The following is a 21,719-nucleotide window of genomic DNA, read 5'->3' on the forward strand; positions in this document are numbered from 1 at the left end:
GAGCAGCGGCCTCCCTCCCCCTCCCCGACCCAGAGGGCAGCGGCCTCCATCCCCCTCCCCGACGCTGAGGGCAGCGATCTCCCTCCCCCTCCTCGACACCGAGAGCAGCGGCCTCCCTTCCCCTCCCCAACACGGAGGGCAGCGACCTCCCTCCCCAACATTGCACCAGAGAATCAGCCTTTATTTTCATATCTCTATATTCAACCAGACTTTGATTTAAGCCAGTTTCATTGAAGTATGACCTACTGAGTCTTCACCAACCGTTCAAACAGCATCACACCCAGTCCCAACTCTCTTATTCCCCATAAACCCACATTTCCTATGGTTAATCCATCTAACCTGCACAACTTTGGACTGTGGAAGGAAACTGGAGCACCTGGAGAAAACCACTGAAACTCCATACAGAATCGAACAGTAGTGTCTGGTGCTGTGAGGCGGCTGTGCGAACCATTGTGCCACTAGGTCGCTCTCAATTTAGTTTTATTTTTTTTTTAAAAAGTTATAATGCAAAGAAAAGTAAGATCCAATGTCTCAATGCCCTACAACTGTGGCGTGACCCATATTTTTTTTAGGAGAAAGCTAGACAGATCCTGAAGTTAGCGAGTTTTGAGAAGATTTTTAGCTCAGGTTGAGGTTCTGGATGCAGGTTTGTTTGGAGACCGAGAAGGTTCATTTTCAGCCGTTTCATCACCATATTAGATAACATCTTCAGTGAGCCTCCAAATGAAGCACTGGTGGTGTAACCTGCTTTCTATTTATATCTTTAGGTTTCCTTGAGTTGGTGATGTTATTTCCCTTGGTTACATCATTTCCTATGGTGATGTCATTTCCTGTTCTTTTTCTGAAGGGGTGGTAAATGGGAGCCAAGTCGATGTGCTTGTTGATAAGAGTTCTGGTTGGAATGCCATCCATCCTAGTACAAGCCAAACAGAGGCACGCACGAGAATTCCTAGAAACATGGCACTCCAACTGGAACCCTATCAACAAACACATTGACTTGGACCCCATTTACCACCCCCTGAGAAAATAAACAGGAAATGACATCACCAACTCTAGGAAACTCAAACATAAATACAAAGCAGGCTACACCACCAGTGCTTCATTTGGAGACTCACTGAAGATATTATGGTGATGAAACGCCCAAAAACGAACCTTCCAGCTCAGCAAGCAAACCTACATTCAGGTCCTGAGTGCATTTAGCTGGGAACAATAGAGAAACAGCATTAAAACAACATGTTGCAACACTCAACAGGTCTGACACCATGTTTAAATAGCAAATTACCAAGTCAAATATACTTGTCATCAGAACTAAAACAACAGGTTAGAAATCCAACACGTGGCACTTAAGCCATTAAATGGATTTTATAAACAAGCAGTTTTACAAAAGGGACATGCTGCATTCAATTAATACATTACATTTGAGTTGATCTTCCTTATTTCCTCTTGAATTCAGTTTCTTCAGCAATATTTGAACTTCCTTCATAACCTAACTCCATTTATATATACCACTTAGCAAAAGTGTGTGTTCTGGTTTAACCTCATAAATATTGAATCATGGTTCCTAGATGAAGCATCTTCCAAAAGTGTGAAGAAATTAATTAACACATTCAAATCTATTTTCCAGCCATGAAAAAAGATGTTTTTAATTCACTTGTGGGATGAGGATGTTGCTGGCAAGGCCCATTCCCAGTTGCCCTTGAGAAGGTGGTAGTGAGTTGCCTTTTTGAAGTGTTGTAGTCCACGTGCCATAGTTGACCCACAATGTCATTAGGGAGGCAATTCAAGGACCCAGTGACAATGAAGAAATGATGATACATTTCCACATCAGGATGTTGAGTTGCTTGGACACAACTTGCAGGTGGTGGTGTTCCCATGTCCTTCTAGATGGAAGTGGTCGTGGGTTTGGAAGATACTGTCAAAGGATCTTTGGTAAATTTCTGGAGTGCATCTTGTAGATAGTGCACACTGCTGCTACTGAGCATTAGTGGTAGAGAGAGAGAATCATTGTGGATCTGGTGCCAGTCAAGCAGTCTGATTTGTCCTGGACGGTGTCAAGTTCTTGAGCGTTATTAGAGCTGCATCCACCCAGGCAAGTGGGGAGTATTCCATCACACTCCCGACTTGGGCCTTGCAGATGGCTGAAAAGCTTGGGGAGTCAGGAGGTGAGTTACTTGCTGCAGTAATCCTGGCCTCTGAGCTGCTCTTGTAGCCATTATATTCATGTGGTGAGTCCAGTTGAATTTCTTGTCAATGCTAACTGCCAGGATGTTGATTGGGGGGGGTGGGGGGCGAAGAGGGAGTGTAGAGGAGGAGGAGTAATGTCATTGAATGGCAAAGGATAGTGGTCATTGCCTGGTATGTGTGTGGTGCAAATGTTACTTGCAACTCGTCAGCCCAAGCCTGGATATTCTCCAGATTTTGGTGTAATTGAACTTGGATTACTTCAATATCTGAGGAGTCATGACTGGTGCTGAGCATTGCATAATCATTGGCAAACATTCCTACTTCTGACCTAATGATAGAGGGAAGACATTGATGAAGCAGCTGAAAGGTTTGGACCTCAAACACTGCTCTCAGGAACTCCAGCAGTGACGTTCTAGAGCTGAGTTGACTGACCTCCAACAAATCCAACAATGTGCCTAGTATGACTTTAACCAGTGAGAGCTTTCCCGATACTCACTGATTCCAGTTTTGCTAGAGCTCCTTGATGCCACTCGGTCAAATGCAGCCTTGATGTCAAGGGCTCTCAGCTCACCTCTGGAATTCATGTCTGAACCAATGTTAGAGGGGTCAGAAGCTGAGTGGCCTTGGTGGAACCCAAACTGGGCATCACTGAGCAGGTTATGGCTAAGCAGGTGCTGATGATAGCACTGTTTATGACAGCTGCCATCACTTTACTGACAATCGAAACTAGACTGTTGGCAATTAGCCAGGTTGGAATTGCTCTGCTTTTTAGGTACAGGACATGTCTGGCCAATTTTCCACATTGTCGGCTAGATGTCAGTCTTCTAGCTGTACTGGAACAGCTTGGCTAGTGGTGAAGAAAGTCCTAGAGCAAAAGTTTTCAGGACTATTGCTGGAATGTTGACAGGGCCCATAGCCTTTGCAGTATCCAGTGCTTCCAAAATGTTTCTTGATATCATGTGGAGTGAATTCAATTGGCTGAACACTGGCATTTGTATATATATTAAGTTATATACAGGCAAGATTAATTTAGTGGGCTTATCACCAAAAGCTTCTCAAGTGTCAAATGGGCATCTTACCCAATGGTTAAGTAACTCCTACCAATTAAACTGTCCTTCAATTTGAATATTTTCAATATGTAAATTATTTCAGGAAATACTTCAAATCTATAGCTGTACCCAATCTAAAACTACTGACCAAACAATCTTTCCATTACATTAATGCACAACTGGCTTCAGTACCAACTTACCACACTTTCCTGTAGACTATTTGGAAGGCTGGTTGTTGAAATTCCATGTGCAGGCCGCTGAGATACATCCAAATTTTGCAATGGACCACCTACACTGTAACTTCGGATTAAAGATGCTGTCCGTTTCGGAAGTTCATTGTTTACATTGTCCAGCAAATCCTCAGAGTCTTTTGGTAAAACACTAGTCAAAAAAATGAGAAATAAATTAATTGCTTCTACAAAATCATAGCATCACAAATGGCCTATTCCACACTGCGGGGAATCTATAACTTTCTATGACTAAGTAGGACAATACAGGTCGTGGCCATGAGGTCGATCAATGCTTCTCTCTGGAAAATAATCCAATCAATCAGTTGTCCTTTGCTACTTTTTCCACATATCCCTGCAGTTTATTTCTTCTTATAAATACTTACTCAATTCTATCTTGGAGGTTACGATTGTATCTGGTTGTAACAACCTGAGCTAACAAATGCTCTTTTCACTTCCCTGTGCCTGCCAAGTGGCAGAATTGCATAGTGACATATAAATTTTGCTTTGTTAGACATAAATACACTTCAAGTTTGTTGAAGTTCTCAAAGTACATTTTACTCCTCTTTGAAACTTGCTTTGCAAGTCGTCAGATTGTGAAAGGTTCAGCTCCAGTCCGGTCACAAATGGGATTGTACACAAGTCAGAACACAATATCAAAAAGCTATTTGTAAGTACAAGGAAAAGTCTGTATGTTGGATCTTTCGACTTAATATTAGGAACCCCTGTATGGGATCACGTGCATGAATACAAGCGTTAAGTTAGATGTTGGTAAATCATGACCCCGTCTGTAGCACAGAATTGCATTAAGCAGAATTAGAACTCCAGGTTTGTTTAAACATCTATTGGAAGCCAATCAACATGAACATATTATTAGCAAGAGTGTATGCTTTTAAAAACTCAAACTCTTAACAACAGACAAGTAATAGGACACAACATGTTATCAAAATGATAATGACATACACATGAATAAAACAAAGCTAGTCTTCCTCTGGTTTGCTAACGTTCACCCAAGAGTTTTGCAGCTCAAGGAAGAAATAAATTTGGGAAACAAAACAGTGTGGTTAGACAACGAAACTAACAAGAAGGGAACAAAGACTATTTGACTGCTGATTACAGAAACATTACCATTTATCTTCAGAAGAGGACTCTTCCTGCGTTGATATGGGAATAGGTGAATCTGCTGAATTTACTGTATTGGATGCTGCTGGAACAGTGGCAGCTTTCTGTATGGCAGGTTCAGCTCCTGTGGTTACACTGTTACTGTGCAAACTATCGCCAGATACACTCGACTTTAAGAAAAAACTGAGGAAGATAATAATTGTAGACTTTAATTCAGATAGTAATCACAAATGCAGACAAAATATTAATAAGTCCCTTTGAAAAAGTAAGTCTGCACACCTATCAAATTGTTTCAACAATAATTAAGCAGTTTTATCTCTGTCAATATTCTCTTTGCTGGAGCATGATTCAGGTACCAAAACATGAATGGCATTTCATTTGTTAGAATAAGTACACAAGACACTTAATAGTAATATTTCTCTTAATACACAAAGAAAATAGCAGTTACCACTTTCCTCCATATATTTTCAGAACCCATACCACAGCAAATTGCTGATACCAGCTAAGCAAGGAGGAACCAGCTGAGTCAGGTGGGAGAATAAACTAAGTCAATGCCAGTCTCCTCTCCAACCGCTCTACCCTGCTGCATGTCTCAAAGAGTTTGAAAGAATATTTTATTCATGAATACAAGAATATGCAGTACCAAATATGAGAATTTATAAACTACAGCAAAAAACACAAGCAATTCAATACCTTCCAGTATCTCGCAGATCCTTAAACTCAATGTTTAGAACTGGCAAAAAAGTATTTTTACAAAACGGACAAGTGGTGTTAAGATTTGAATCATCCGCACTCCAGCCAGACATAATCTCCTCATCATAAACTAAAGCTTCACAGACACGACACTGAGAACAGCTGGACATCAATACCTTTTCAGGGAAAGAAAGAATGAAGGCGAAGTTAATCAAATGTATCCATCTTTTAGAACAAGTTACCCTGTTAGAAAAATAACAAGATATAATATAATTCTTGATTCAAATGACAAATAAAGCAAGGTGTTCCTTGCATTAACTTGGCTGCAATAAAAAAATGCAATAACAAAATATTCTGAAATATGACATGTTGGTGGGATGTGCATTTAAATTACTCTATGGAAGCAAAACTACGATTAACTTCAATTGCTTTAAGTTGGTTCAATGTTTTCATGTACTAAATTCTGTACACATTACCAAACCTGGCAGTCAGAAACACTACTGAAGACATTAGGTAATTGTGAATGGCAAGAGTTTCCTTTTCTATGCTTGAATTATTGCACTTCTCTTTAAATGAATGAAATGTAAATTACTCTTGGGTATAATTTCAACTGCAACATTCTTAGAAGTTGGTTTCATAGCAAAAAGCTTGACAGCGTAATAACATCCCACACAAAAAGGAATAAATGAGTCTGACAATCCAAAGTTGATTACTGGTGTTCATAGTGCTTAAGCTATGAGCCAGTAGGTTGTCACAAAGGGTTCTCCTTCTCAACCTTTCCTATTGCCTGTGGCATGGTGAACTTCAGGTTAAAAGCACCAACAATTGTTCTCTCCCTCATGAGAAAGCAGCCTTGTGCCCAGCAAGGTTACCTTTAACCTTTCATTGTGATGTTGGTAGACATACTGGAGATTACAAATGAAGGATCACAGTATGAGCTGCAAAGTTAAAAAACACCAACTGCTAAAATTCTTAAGAAATTCTTATTATTTGCATCTTTTCGTTTTCCTTTTTCATCACTGGGCCTAACATTTACAATCAAATATATACTCCAAAGCTGCCATACACAGTCATTTACAAAGCTGAAATATTATTTGGTTATGACGCCAGAGTGCTATTTCAGTTTTTAACTTAGAGAAAAGTACCAACTTTAGTATAATGTTGAGCCAAGTGGAAATTGAAACCTGGTGCTCTACAGGAAGCTTTCAAAAATTAGTTTAGCAACATGTAGCTGATGTGATAGAGAAAACATTGCCTCTGACCAAATTAAGAAGTTTGAGAGCAGATACCAGCTTCACAACACTTGCAAATCATAATATTCATTAATATGTTTGTTGATTACACAATATTTGCTCTCTATACCTGATTTGCATAGGTCAAACTCACCGCATCTCAATCAACTCTCAATGCAAATGTTATCATTTTTAGTGCAAAATTAGCTTAGTTCAATTGGGATTGTTCTTAATTCGGAGTCATTCAAGCACAAACCTTGAACATGGATCTCGGATGATGCTGCAGTACAGCACTGAGTGACTCCAGACACCATTTTTTCAGATGGTATGTTAAAACCATGCATTATCTTTTTTTTTCCAAAAAAAAGATGAGGTTTGGGAGTGGCTGGCTGGGCCAGTATTTATTGCCCATCCCTAGTTGCCCTTAAGATAGTTGTGAACTGCCTTTTTGAATTGCAGCAGTCCATTTGATGTAGGCAGGGCCACAATATCACTAAGAAGAGAGAATTCCAGGATTTTGACCCAGTGACAGTGAAGGAACAGTGATATACTTCCAAGTCAGATGGTGAATGGATTGGAAGGGAACCTGCAGATGGAGGTGTTACCATGTTCCAAGAGATGGTAGTTGTCACGAGTTTAGAAGCTGCTGTTTGAATATTCTTGATGAATTTCCAAGGTGTATTTTGGGAGTCTGGAGATGAGTTACTCACTGCAGAGGTTGAGCCTCTGACCTGCTTTTGCAGCCAGAGTAATTGTGTAGTTAGTTCAGTTCAGTTTCTGGTCAATGGTAACCCCTTGGACATTGATATGAGGGAAGCAGGAGTGAAATCACTGGATGTCACAGGTGATAGCAGGTTAATTCTGTCTTGATGGAGATGGTCATTGCCTGGCAGTTACATGATGTGAATGTTACTTGTGACTTGTCAACCCAACCTGGTCACTGTCCAGGTCTCACTGCAGCTGGACACGGACTGCTTCCATATCGAAGGCATCGTGAATACTGTTGGACACTGTTGACTGTGCAATCAAATCTGCCTGTAGATAGTGCGCAACTACGACTTAATACCTAATATTTCAAGAAGTTTTGTTTTTAACATTCTGGTTTGTTGTTTTAAGAATGATGTCCATAATATCTCCCAAAGAAAAAAACTATTTTCTTACCTCCATTGCACAATTCTGGAAAATACTTGATGTACTGGCACACTGGGAAGACCCACGATCTGACTTTTCAGGATCATTTTCCTTTCCTACTTTAGATGAATGTGCAGCACCTAGTTGAGTGCAACATTAAGATAAAACATAAAAATCAAAATACCCATTGATATGTAGGGGAAGGTAGCTTACATAGCATATTATTGAGGCCTTGATTTCAGTGCCAACACAGAAATGACAATGTTTGCAAAGAAAGCTACCTACTGAAATCAAGGAATCTGTGCACATATTTTGTTGGAATGAGCATCAGTTTGATTCTTTACACCAACAAGGAATTATCAGGTGCCTAAAAAACAGATAGGGCATCGCACATGGGAAGACAGAAGTAATACTCTCAAACGGTAAGTCAGGAAATAAAATTCCATTCATCTCCTTTACTCTTAATGAGATTAGGAAAATAAGGTTGACGATTATCAGATCAGCCACGAGCTCACTGAATGTGAAGTAAATTCAATGGGCTGCAAGGCCTACTATTGCTCCTGTGTCTTATGGTCTTAGAGTGAGCAAAATGAATGGCTGGATTGTACACATGGGATTAACATTTTGGAAACCAAGACAGCAACATCAAATGTAGAAAAACAAATGGTCTGTAGAGTGGTGGTGGGATGGTCTGCGAGGCAGGGCGTGGAATGAAGATGGAAAGGGGATGAAAGAAATGGGTTGCTGTTTATAGAAATGCTGGGCTAATACTCAGAAGATTGAGAGGGTGTTTATTGACATAAGGTGCTTAACTGGGTAGATAGTGACAATCTCGCGGGAGAAACCTGAACCAGGGGCACAGCTCAGGATAACAGGCCATCCATTTAAGACAGAGTTGAGGAGGAAGGTATTTTCTTAGAGCTGAGAAGTTTAGGAACATTTTTGTATTGATGTGACCATTTATTTTACAGAACACTACAGTCAAATTAAATTTGACTATAATTGTGTTAGTGATACATAGAGGTATCAAATATAGTCATGGGTTTGTGATGAGTAAGCTGGAAAGAAAAAGCTCAAAAATGACTCGATCAATAGTCTTAGCGATGCAGCAATTTAAAAATCTAAATTAAAAAATCCAAAATAACCAGCTTTAAAGCACAGGGTACTTAGATGGTTTCCAGACAAAGCATGAATTTCAGGTTTAAAATTCAAATACAACATTCTACTAGATTTAACTAACCAGTCAGGGGCTGTTTACCAGTATCACTGCTGTTGCTGCTGCCACCAAGGCTTGTATTGCTTTGGTTAAGCCCATTTGTTGGCACTGTCATAGGCAGACCTACTCTTTCAGTTGGGCCTCCACTGCAGCTATAATCCTGAATACCAGGCGGAAAGTTGAATCTTGAATCATCAAAATGTTCATCCTGAACATGGAAAGAAGCAATTAATTCAACCAGTTGAACAGTTGTTCATTTCAAAATGGTTAGCAAAGAAATATGATACAGACATCGAGCAAGTGCTGCATTGCAGTTAACAATGGACACGTGAACTAAATATTTATTACTCAAGGAAATAGGGAAATCCCCGGCAATTACAGACCAGAAAGTCTCACGTCTGTCGTCTGCAAGGTGTTAGAAAGGATTCTGAGGGATAGGATTTATGACCATCTGGAAGAGCATGGCTTGATTAAATGCAGTCAACATGGCTTTGTGAGAAGTAGGTCATACCTCACAAACCTTATTGAGTTCTTTGAGGATGTGACTCGAAAAGTTGATGAGGGTCGAGCTGTGATGTGGTTATATGAACTTCAGCAAGGCATTTGATAAGGTTCATGGTAGGCTCATTCAGAAGGTCAGGAGGAATGGGATACAGGGGAACTTAGCTGTCTGGATACAGGATTGGCTGGCCAACAGAAGACAGCAAGTGGTAGTAGAAGGAAAATATTCTGCCTGGAAGTCAGTGGTGAGTGGTGTTCGAGAAAGTGAGGTCTGCAGATGCTGGAGATCAGAGCTGAAAATGTGTTGCTGGAAAAGCGCAGCAGGTCAGGCAGCATCCAAGGAGCAGGAGAATCGACATTTCGGGCATGAGCCCTTCTTCAGGAGTGGTGTTCCCCAGGGCTCTGTCCTTGGGCCTCTATTGTTTGTAATTTTTACTAATGACTTGGATGAGGGGATTGAAGGATGGGTCCGCAAGCTTGCAGACAACACAAAGGTTGGAGGTGTCGTTGACAGTACAGAGGGCTGTTGTAGGGTGCAGCGGGTCACTCAGCAGGATGCAGAGATGGGCTGAGAGGTGGCAGATAGAGTTCAACCTGGATAAATGCGAGGTGGTGGCAGATAGAGTTCAACCTGGATAAATGCGAGGTGATGTACTTTGGAAGGTCGAGTTTGAAAGCTGAGTACAGGATTAAGGATAGGATTCTTGGCAGTTTGGAGGAACAGAGGGATCTTGGTGTGCAGGTACATAGATCCCTTAAAATGGCCACCCAAGTGGACAGGGTTGTTAAGAAAGCATATGGTGTTTTGGCTTTCATTAACAGGGGGATTGAGTTTAAGAGTCGTGAGATCTCTTGCAGCTCAATAAAACTTTGATTAGACCGCACTTGGAATACCGCGTCCAATTCTGGTCGTCCTATTATAGGAAAGATGTGGATGCTTTGGAGAGGGTTCAGAGGAGGTTTACCAGGATGCTGCCTGGACTGGAGGGCTTATCTTATGAAGAGAAGTTGACTGAGCTCGGACTTTTTTCATTGGAGAAAAGGAGGAGGAGAGGGGACCTAAATGAGGTATACAAGATAATGAGAGGCATAGATAGAGTTGATATCCAGAGACTATTTCCCAGGGCAGAAATGGCTAACTACAAGGGGTGATAGTTTTAAGCTGGTTGGAGGAAAGTATAAAGGGGATGTCAGAGGCGGGTTCTTTACACAGAGTTGAGAGAGCATGGAATGCTTTGCCAGCAGCAATTGTGGAAGCAAGGTCATTGGGGACATTTGAGAGACTGCTGGACATGCATATGGTCATAGAAATTTGAGGGTGCATACATGAGGATCAATGGTCAGCACAACATAGTGGGCTGAAGGGCCTGTTCTGTGGTGTACTGTTCTATGCTATATGTTCTAAGTCAGTTAGATAGCAGTTCACATCTCCGACTTAGCAGCCCTTTAATATCACAACAATTGTAAAACTGAGATATTATGCTTCTCTGCACCTTAGAACAGTAATAATTGCTAGGATTAATGCCCAGGGCCGTAGGTGTTGGTGGAGGTCACCAATTTACTCACATTCAGTTAAGTCAAATAGTATATTATTCCAAGTAAATTTTAGCCATTGCTATCTATTCTGTACTTGAGTAAATAGAAATATCAAATGCACATTTGAATAATTGAAAGTATTTTTTATCATTTTTTTTTAAAACGTGAGAAAAAGTTGGCTAGACCTGATTCAAAACTCCATCAATGGAACTTCAGCAATTACCAGCACAGAAAGGGGCCATTTTCCATTCATTTGGAATAATGTAAGCGGTTTTAGGCCCCATGTCTAAGGATAGGCTGGCCTCGGACAGGGTCCAGAGGTGGTTTACAAGAACAGTTATGGGAATGAAGGGCTTGTCATATGAGGAATGTTTAAGGACTCTGGGTCACTCTTCAATGGATTTTAGAAAGATGAGGCAGGGACGGGATTGGACCGAAATTTACAGAAGATTGAGAGGTTGCATAGAGTGGAACATGGATAAAATAATTTGCATTTGTAGTAGAGACTAGGACTCAAGGGCACAGTCTCAGGATGAAGGGGACAACCCTAGAGAACTGAAATGAGGATGGATTTCTTCAGCCAGAGAGTGGTGAATCTGTGGAACTCATTGCCACAGAAGATTGCAGAGGCCAAGTCATTGAGTGCATTAAGACAGAGATAGATTGATCCATTTATTAATCATGAATCTCAGGTAAAGGGGTGACGTCAGGAGAATGGGTTGAGAAACATACCACCCGATTGAATGGCAGAGCAGATTCGATGGGACAAATGGTCTAAGCCTGCTCCTGTATCTTAGGATCTTGCAATCACAACCTGCCATAATCTATGCTGACTTCTATGATAAAGCTCAAACTAATCTTATGGCCCTGTTCTTGACCCAAAAATCTGGAGCAGTAAATCTAAAAGCAGTAACTTCAGCTACCAAGAAATAAAAACCAAGTTATCTTATTTGCCAATCATCTCATCTTCTGCCATCAACCTGAAATATTAGATTTTCCCTTTTCCCACATGTAGTCCACAGAGTTTTCTCAGCCTTTTTGATCTTATTTCAGGATTTGTGGTATTCAAGGTATTTTTCTTTTGTCTCTCTTCTGTCAGCTACATCCATGCAATTGCCCAGCTAATAACTGAAATACTTCAGCATTAATTCAATTCCTTGCTCAAATCATTGTCTCTTCAGTGACTCCATCTACCAAATATAATATTTCATCTTTCCGCCTTATTCAATCCAAAACAAAATTTCAAACTTCACATCCTGGTTTTACTCAAGCAACATTGTCTGCCTTCTCCAATTACAACTCAAACATTAATCTCTGCATTTGTCATGTTCAGATTCAATTGCTTTAATCGTCCCTCAGTTTCTCTACTGTCACCAACACAAACATAGCCAAGATTCCACAATTTACATCCTGTCCTACATGATAATTCCAGTTCTTGCCGACTCAATTTCTTCCTACTCAGTTGCCTTCATTCACCCGTGATCTTTTCCCATGTAATTTCTGTGACACAATTCAGTATTTTATCTTAGTCTCACAATACTGTGTAATTCCTCTTCACTTCAGATGCTACAAGTGTGTTCAGCCATTAAGACCCTAATTGCCTTTCTGAACTATGCCTTCTTCCTATTCTGTTAAATGCTCTCTCAAAAACCAAGAAATGAATTATAACTTTTGACACTCTGTACTCTTTAAAAATGCTGCTATCTTACACCTCAAACATGTTGGTGGACATTCCTCCATATTATAATTTAAAATAAGCAGCAGAAACAAAGCAATAACATTCTGACTCAAGAAACACTTTGCAACAAAAGGAACACCTTTAAAGGAAAGGTACAATATCTCACCAACAAAACCAATAAAAACACCGATATATCACAGCATCTGATTTCAAATTATATTCAGGACTATTATGGGTGATATGTTTCTCAACCCTGTTCCCCTGCCTTCTCCCCATAACCTTTGATCCATTTACTAATCATGAACCTATCTAACTGTCTTAAATACACTCAATGACTTGGCCTCCATGACCTTCTGTGGCACTGAGTTCCACAGATGCTCCCGCCTCTGGCTAAAGAAATTCCTCATTTCAATTATGAAAGGTTGTCCCTTCAATTTCAGGTTGTGCCCTTGAACTGTGGTCTCTCCTACAAATGGAAATATTTTATCCATGCCCCACTCTATCCAGGTCATTCAATATTCTGTCAGTTCAATCAGAATCCCCTAGGTGATTCCCCTATTAGTAAGTTTTGAGAAGATTTGTAGCTCAGATTGAGCTTCTGGATGTAGGTTTGCTCGCTGAGCTGGAAGATTCATTTTCAGACATTTCGTCACCCTACTAGGTAACATCTTCAGTGAGCCTCTGGATGAAGCTTCACCCAGAGTGTCACTGATGTTACCTAGTACGGTGACAAAACGACTGAAAACGAACCTTCTAGCTCAGCGAGCAAACCTACATCCTGATGATACTATGGCTTGAGGAGATGTATTTTGTCCTGGTATTTTTTAAATGAAGTAAGGTTGAGACAGAGGCCTTGAGCAGTGACGTAAACAGCTTGTGAGACCTTTTTTTCAAAAAAAAAGTTGGTACAATTGAAGCAGCCTGAATGGATGTGGCCAAGCTCCGACAAAACCAGGATTTTTAATTTTAGCTTTCAGCAGTTTGAGATCTTGAAGCTTGATGTGGAAGCTCTCATTGCTCTCTCTCTAATAGAGAAGAGATGGGGTTGTCTTCCTGCTGCTAGAGTTGCAATATGAGACAATCTATTTTACTGAATTTGCCTTTGCCAAGGGTATATTTATGGGATGCTACTATATTGGAACAGTAATTAGCATGATAGAATTGTGGTTCATCTAATGATTTTATTTTTGTTTTGTCCGCATTTTAACCTTAGTGTAATAATAAAGTTGGTTTTGGTTAACATTGGGTACTTTGACCAACTGAATTGCATCTCGAACATAATGTCTTACACTTACCTTTAAAATAAGAAAAAGTTAGGATATAGGCTACCTTCCTAATAGATTTTGAGGGGTTAGGTCTGGTCCGTAACAAATTGCGAGCTCTTGTCAGGATCAAAATCTCTATAATTCTAAATTGGGTTTAAGATTATTGGTCTCAAGGCAAAGAGTGGTGAGCGTTGTTTTTTTTTAATTTCAGGTGCTGTATTTGGTCGGTTTAAACAGTATGTGCCTGATGAAAAAATGGCTCTTTCAGTCACTAAGAGTTTCCTGAGGGTGGAAGAAGTCACTTTGGATGTTTTACACTAAGTGAGCAAGGCAAAGCTTTTGGAATTGACAAAAACAGTTGAAAGTGGAGCTACGTGTCTCTATGAGGAAAGGGGTAATAATTGTAATACAGAACAACCGCGGTTATCCGATCAATTATCTGAATTTCGGATTATCCAAACAAGACCTCAAAGTCCAGTAAAAACATTATCCGTTATCTGAGCAATCAGTTTTCTGAACAAAATAATCCCTGACCATCTCAGGATAATTGAGATTGTTCCGTACATACATTTGGAAAAGTCAATTTTGCTTGATTGCTGACATGTGCTTTGAAAGTACTCAACAGTGATTAAAAGAGATAAGGTATGGCATGTAGATTATTCTTCTTGGCTGTTGACATTACACTCCCCTAACCCCACACCTAGACTAAGAGTTGAAACCAGACCTGTCGGGATTGAAATCCTTCTCCTTACAAAGTACAGCAAAATTTTAGAATGGTAAACCACAATTGGCAATTATGTTAGTTTTAAAACTGAGATAGATAAAATTAAAGGCAATCAAAACATATTGAGAGAGATTAAGGAATCAACTCGTGATCCTACTGTTCTTGCAAACTACTGTCTGATCTTCAACCTTCCTTTCCTTTCAAAGTCCACGAATATATTGTTACTTCCCAGGTCTTGAATCCACTTGTGCTAAACAACCAAACTACTTATCCGACATTAGCTGCTATATCCTCCGATTAAACATTGGAGGGACTAAAGCCATCTATTTCCCATTCCAAACTCGATCCCCGAGTGATGGAAGTTTTAAGATTAAATCAATCTGTTTGCAATGATATGAAATTAAACCAAAAGATAAGATTTCGGCCACACTAAAACTTCCCATTTTCACTTCTGATCGAATTTCATGAGTCTTCATTCTTCAATTGCCAAAGACTGATCCCTGCTTTCCTTTCCTTCCAATCTGTTTCTAGCTGGTCTCCCACATTGACCACTCTGCAATCTGAACGCCATATAAAGTTCTGCCACATGCATCTTAATCCATATCATGTCCCACTCCCTATCACCCCTGTGCTCAATGACTCAGATCAGCCACCCAAGACAAGCAAAGTCATGATTTAAGATTCTCATCCTTGCTTTCAAATCTCTTCACGGCCATACACATCCCTCCCCTACATCTTCTCCAGTAGCACAATCTACCAAGGTAACTCTAATTCTGGCTTTTTGGACACCCCAGATTTTGATCATTCCATAACTGATTGTTGCAGCTTCAGTTGCCTGGGAGTTAAGCTTTAGAATACACTGAAACCATTCCACCTCTCTACCTCACTTTTCTCCCTTTAGGCCCTACTCAGAGCCAAATTCCTAGGCTAGGATTGATGTAATACTTTGTCTTGTAACATTCCTCAGAAGCATCTTATTATGCTAAAGGTGTAATAAAACTATGTTGTTATTTATAAATAGGTTTTTATTAATAATGGGGTAATGGCAGTAATATGAATTTTGGTTACAGATCAACCAAAATCAAAATGATTTGAGGAATTGACTCAAGGGGCTAAAAAGTCAACAGGGCCCATGTCATCTACTTGGTTCTATAGTCTAGTATTGGAGGAAGCCAGTTGTAAAGACAGCTGTCGATATTCTGGATCAAAGAGTTGCCAACGTCTGTAGTGGGAAAGCTCAACATCATCCTCATTGTTTTGGCCTTTCCTTACTTCATATCCACAGCCAAAATGAGAACACTTACAAATAAAATGCCAATAAATTAAGTTTGGACCTTTACCACCAATTCAGCTCTGGCCAGATGCCCACCATCACAATGTTCATCAGATATCTAAAACGTGCAATGTTACAGATGTAATTGAGAAGCTAAAAAAACTGACACCAAGTTACAAATTGCACTGTGGAGCTCTGATATACAGGCAAAAGGTTAGATGCATTTACCAACTACACAACATACAAGTAATAAAAATACACTTCGGTATCCGCAAAACAGTTGCCTTGAAAGAATGCATAAATACTACTTTACTTTAAATGACATTGATCTTCATTCTTTCTGAAGACAATGAGCCTTCCAACAATACCTAGTTCTCCTTACTGAAAGAAATGATAAAACTTCATAATCCCATTTACTTCAAAATATCACTTTCACAAACAATGCTTGTGCAACTAGGTAGATTTTTCTATTCATAAGCCTGGTCATAATTCTCAAATGATAGTGACAATTAATTGTTAAATCATTTCCTATTCCTACAGTTTTCTCAAAGAAAACCCCACATACAGGGAGCATAGATGTTGCCTAACCTCATCATCAGAGTAGGAGTACGCTGATGCCACAGCTCCCCACATCTTGCTAGCAACATTTGCTGCTTGCTTCATGCCTGACTTAAGTACATCCATCTTGGGTCCAGACAGCAGGTTGTCAATCTTAAATCCTGAAAATGATGTAACGATGGACCCCAAGGAGCCATGCTGGCTGTTCCGCACCAAGGCAGTTAGTGAAGTTGAACGCATTTTCTGCGAAACTGGTATTTTCGGCTGCCCAGCAAATGTTTTTGACCTTGAGACAGACTTGGATGGTGTTTGTACATCCTCTGGTGGAGCAGGGCTCAATGGGAGACTTGACCTTCTTTCTTGTGCATGACAGTGAACTCCATCATGGTCATTTGATGGCTTCTCTTCAATCTCAGTTTTGTGCAGTTCCATACTGGCCGATTTACCCCCAAGAGGGCTCTTAAGATTCATATACATTTCAATTTCATCTGCAAGTTTTCGAGACACAACTGGTGGTAAAGTCTTCTCTTCGATTTTGGAAGGGATTTTCTTCTCTGTTTCTGAGGCCAGTAATGATAATGGATCAAAACCTACCTTAACATCTTCTCTTTCTACAGACTTCATCGCAGAGTGCACACTAGTCCTATTCTGCATTGGATCTTGATTTTCTTCACGAATTGGAAGAATTGCTTCTGGTTCAATCTGTAAATCACCCTTTACAAAAACTGAATTGTTTGATTTCATTGTACTTTCAGCATCAACATGATATGGATCTGATGGTTCCATCATATGTGAGATTCTGTTCTCTGAAGCATCAAAGATGGCTCTGCTGTCACCACCTTGACCTTGCGCTGTTTGATGAGTTGAGTCATCCAATAATGGAGCGGTCTTCATCTTGGACATATCTTTGGCATTGCACAGAGCAGCAGCCAGGATCTTGGCATCTGCACCCATAGTCTCAGCTATCTCATTTGGATCAGTTTCGAGGGTCCCTTTCTTAAGTAACATGTTCGAACGTGTATCAGCACTGAAACTGCAGCTCCTTTCTGCCCAGAACTTTTGCCGCTGCTGGGTCTTCCCGCTGTTTGGCCTATGTGCCTGGGTACTAGAGTCACCCACTCCATCACCATCTTGATAATGGTCATTGCTGTCCAGTAGCAGGCTAGCCAAATGGTCTAGAATTGAGAAGATCATGAAAGTAAAAGATTAATTTTACAAGTCATGCAATTCATTACTTTCCATTTTCAATAAATCAACAGTGTTGCTTTAAAACAAAACAAAAGGTAGAATTGTAAGGAATCTCTATTGTTAAGAGATTCAGCTGAAATGCAAAATTTTGGGTGGCGAGGATAATTTCTTAAAGGCCTTAATCAGAACAAAACTACAATTTAACCAAGGGAGTCTCATGTCAAAAATACTTAATAGATAGTTGGCATCACAAAAAGGTTAACAGAATTGTAAATAATCATGACCACAACCACATATTTAAGGGAAGCAGATGCAAGGTGGCTTGAGGGAAGAAAGGAGGTAGGAAATTACCTTAACCTAGACTTATGTCCTACATTCAAGAGCTTTGCCAGCAAGAGAGATGGGGAAAATTGAGAAATGAATGAGAAAAGGACCAAACCAACCAAAAAACAAAAATCACAATTCAATTATCTACTACTACTTTTGGAGCAAATTTGAAAGAAGCCTTTTGAAAAGCAATGACCAACACTTCAACAGCTAAAAAAAAATTGGCACAGTAGCAGCATTCCTCTGTCACAGCTGGAAGGTCAAGAGTTCAAATCTCATTCCAGAGACGAGGATACAAACTTCAGGCAGCATTTCTGAGTAGCACTGAGAGACTGCTAGATATTTCTAATCATGGGGTCCAGAAAGTGTTTCAACTACTCTGGAACAGATGAGACTTGAACCAGAGTACAATTGTAACAACACTGGAAATGTGGCCACCTTACTCGCTGCAGGTTTTTGTGGGAAACCTCCTTCTGTGCGCCACTTGTAGTGAAATCATCACCTATTGATACAGACCCGTTTTATTATTTTGTACACCCATTGTATTTAGTCCTTGTCTCTGTCATCACTTGAAGTCTATTGAACTTTAAAAGTTGTATTCTTTTAATAATTAGAGTGCCCCTATGTGTGTCTGTCTGAAATAAGATGATGGAGAGGATACTTTTCACATTGGGACTTCATTGTGAAAAAAGAAGCTAAAGTCATTCCCACTGAGCACTTAAATGTGTCAGTTTGTTTTTTAAAAGGGTCTTTAATATGTGGAAAACTTCTCTAAGGAAGTTTCCGGTGGCACAAACAATTCCAAAACAATTGCTAAAGAATAAACTGATCAAATGCAAAGCACTGTAATGCAATACAATACTGGTAACAAGTAAGGAAAAAATTGCTTACCATTATTTCCTTGTTTGCCAACAGTAGCGCATTGCAGCTTTACAATGCTGCTACACGAATGAAGTTTTTCTGGTAAGCTGGAATTCTTACTGTTGTTGCTAACTGATTGATCCACATCAGAGCTGTTTGAGCCTTTACCTGTTGATAAAATACAAATGTGAATTTAGTTAAAAATGGTTCCTTCAAATTCAAAATCACATTTACATATGAAATAATAAGATTAGATTACAAGAGCAGAACATAAAGATGTGTAAAATTAGCAGGAAAGTGGAAGTGAGGAAAATTAGTCATGACTTTATCAAATGGCAGGGCAGGCTTGAGGAGCGTAGTCTCCATTTTTATGAGTGCTCATAACCCTTTCAACAGATACTTAATACAGGAATAAACTGCAGAAAAACAATTTACATTCACATTGCGTTTCTAAAATAACGTGAGTTGTAAGATAGCTCGCAGGAACATTATAAAACAACATGACACTGAATCATACATTAGGTCAGATACCAAAAACGTGATCAGAGAGGCATGAGATGTACAGGCAGAATGAGGCCATTCTGCCAATCAAGTCAGATTCTGCCATTCAATGAAATCATTTCTGATTTGATAATCCTTGACTCTGCTTGCCTGCCAAAACCTGTCCATCTCAGCCTTGAATATAATCTACAATAAAGAATTCCAGACTTACTAACCTTGGAGAGAAAATATTTCTCATCTCTGTTTTACTTGGCTGATCCTCACTCAGAAATGATGCCCTCTGGTCCTAGACTCTCCCAAAAAGGGAGACAACCTCTCCACATCCACCCTCTCAAGTGCCCTAATAGTCATGTAATGTTTCAAAAGTCATCTTTCATTCTTATAAACTTTAGTGACCATACAGCCAAACAACTCAGATTCTCTCCATAAGAAAATCCCTCTAATCGAGATCAATGTAGTGAGCTAGTAAATTTTTTCTTCAAGAAGGAGCCCCAAGTTGTTCACAGTCTTGCAGCTGTGGTTTAACTTGTGTCTTGTATAGTTTTAGTTTTAGTGAGATTTCGCCATTTTTACACTCAATTCCCTTTGAAATAAAGGCCAAAATTTTATTTGCCTTCCCTATTACCTGGTGAACTTGGATGCGAGGTGGAGAATCATACAGCACAGAAAAAAAAACCCACTTTGGCCCAACTCATCCAAAATACTCCGTGGGTTTCCTCTGGGTGCTCTGGTTTCTTCCTACATTCCAAAGATGTGCAAATCAGTTGAATTGGCCGTGCTAAATTGCCTATAGTATTCAGAGCATTAGTCAGAGGGAAATGGGTCTGGGTGGGTTACTCTTTGGAGGGTCAGTGTGGACTTGCTGGACCGAAGGGCCTGTTTCCACACTGAGTAATCTAAACTATCGCTACATTGACACCGAATAGCAGTAATCACATATGCTGCCTTTTAAATAGTGATCTCAGACAATTTCTTGTATACATGAACCATAATGGCGAATACCCTTGCCAACGTTTATAGGCGTGCCATCGAGAGCATTCTGTCTGAATGTATCACTATGGCAACTGTACCGGTTAAGATCAGAGACTGTTACAGAAAATGGTGAACTCGGCCCGGACAATCACAAAGCCAACCTCCCATCTATAGAATCCATCTACCAGGCACACTGTCAAGGAATCGCCGCCAGCATTCTCAAAGATCCATCCCATCCTGGCAATGTTTTTCTACAACCTCTACCATCGGGGGAAGATACAGAAGCCTGAACACGCGTACAAGCCGGTTTCACAACAGTTTCAAACCTATTGTTAGAATATTGATCGGACTCAAACTCTTAACATTCGCCTGTACCTGTGTTTTTGTTTTTGCCACTGTTTACCTATTATTTACTATCTATGCTACTTAACTCAGTGATCTGCCTGTATTGCTCGCAAGACAAAGCTTTTCACTGTGCCTTGGTACAACATGACAAACTCAATTCAATGTAATTCAATTCACTGGAAACTTATCTTGAAACAGTCATTTCATGTCAATGTCATAAATACACATTTGCAGTATATCATTTCCAAGTCGTTACATTCCATTAATTAGAAGCATTTCCAAGGTTTTATCTCCCTTTGCCACGTACCTGGCTTTAAGAGATGAACTTTGCTCAAATTGATCAGAAATTGCTACAGAAAACCATTCTCTGAAAACTTGGCTTCCCTAGTGTTTGTCACCTCAGAATGATGCAGCACTTACTTCTTGGACTCTTGTTTACAGTAATGCATCTATAGTAGAAGTAAATGATGCACAAAAAAAATGCTTTGACATGAACTCTAATGTGCTACCACCCAGGGGTCTTTACAAAATGAAAGAAAATGCCAAAGTTATGTTCTATTTGCAGTCACACTGATTGTCAATTTTCACCTCTTTCCTCTTTAATTGTACTCGATGAGTCAATTTCTATCAGCGTTTCTTCAGTGTCATCACGTCGAAGTTCATCTTTAGATCCATACCCTTGGTCTGACTGGGCGCCTGTAAGAAAGCCAAGTAAAGTATGAGTTATTTATGTAAAGATATTTCACAAGAAATTAAGCTATTTATGCATTTTTGTCCCCAGTTAGTCCCTGTTCAAAGTCAAGTTAAAGTTATTTTGCTTTAAAACCATTAACAAAATAAAGACAATACACTTTTGAAATGTTGAGAGTTTCAATTTAACGTCATTTGCCAGAGTTCATGCTCTGTTCCCTCCTGCTTTGAAGACGTTTACTCAATGTTTCTGCTCCTGCGCTTAGTCCTCTAAAAATTTCTTCTGTTCTTGCCCCTGCCCTCAGTCATTCTTTCTGGATTAGTGGTGCTGGAAGAGCACAGCAGTTCAGGCAGCATCCGAGGAGCAGCAAAATCGACGTTTCGGGCAAAAGCCCTTCATCAGGAATAAAGCCAGAGAGCCTGAAGGGTGGAGAGATAAGCTAGAG

At 39.9% G+C, this 21,719-nt stretch overlaps 1 protein-coding gene across 7 annotated transcripts in view; it reads right to left on the reverse strand.

Moving 5' to 3' along the window:
• The window catches only part of dennd4c (DENN/MADD domain containing 4C), a 152,712-nt gene that overhangs the window by 12,976 nt on the left and 118,017 nt on the right, over nucleotides 1-21,719 (reverse strand). For 6 of the 7 annotated variants that reach the window (XM_043719121.1, XM_043719140.1, XM_043719156.1 and 3 more), the window contains 8 exons: nucleotides 21,172-21,279; nucleotides 18,796-18,933; nucleotides 16,420-17,564; nucleotides 8,879-9,062; nucleotides 7,669-7,778; nucleotides 5,276-5,451; nucleotides 4,589-4,765; nucleotides 3,434-3,614 (listed from right to left, as the gene is read on the reverse strand). In XM_043719121.1, the coding sequence (XP_043575056.1) occupies nucleotides 3,434-3,614; nucleotides 4,589-4,765; nucleotides 5,276-5,451; nucleotides 7,669-7,778; nucleotides 8,879-9,062; nucleotides 16,420-17,564; nucleotides 18,796-18,933; nucleotides 21,172-21,279 (2,219 nt within the window). The remainder of the gene's footprint in view (nucleotides 1-3,433; nucleotides 3,615-4,588; nucleotides 4,766-5,275; nucleotides 5,452-7,668; nucleotides 7,779-8,878; nucleotides 9,063-16,419; nucleotides 17,565-18,795; nucleotides 18,934-21,171; nucleotides 21,280-21,719) is intronic. The other variant, XM_043719146.1, reaches the window with a different exon arrangement.

Source organism: Chiloscyllium plagiosum, chromosome 2, assembly GCF_004010195.1.
Source record: "Chiloscyllium plagiosum isolate BGI_BamShark_2017 chromosome 2, ASM401019v2, whole genome shotgun sequence".
NCBI classification, from domain to species: Eukaryota; Metazoa; Chordata; class Chondrichthyes; order Orectolobiformes; family Hemiscylliidae; genus Chiloscyllium; species Chiloscyllium plagiosum.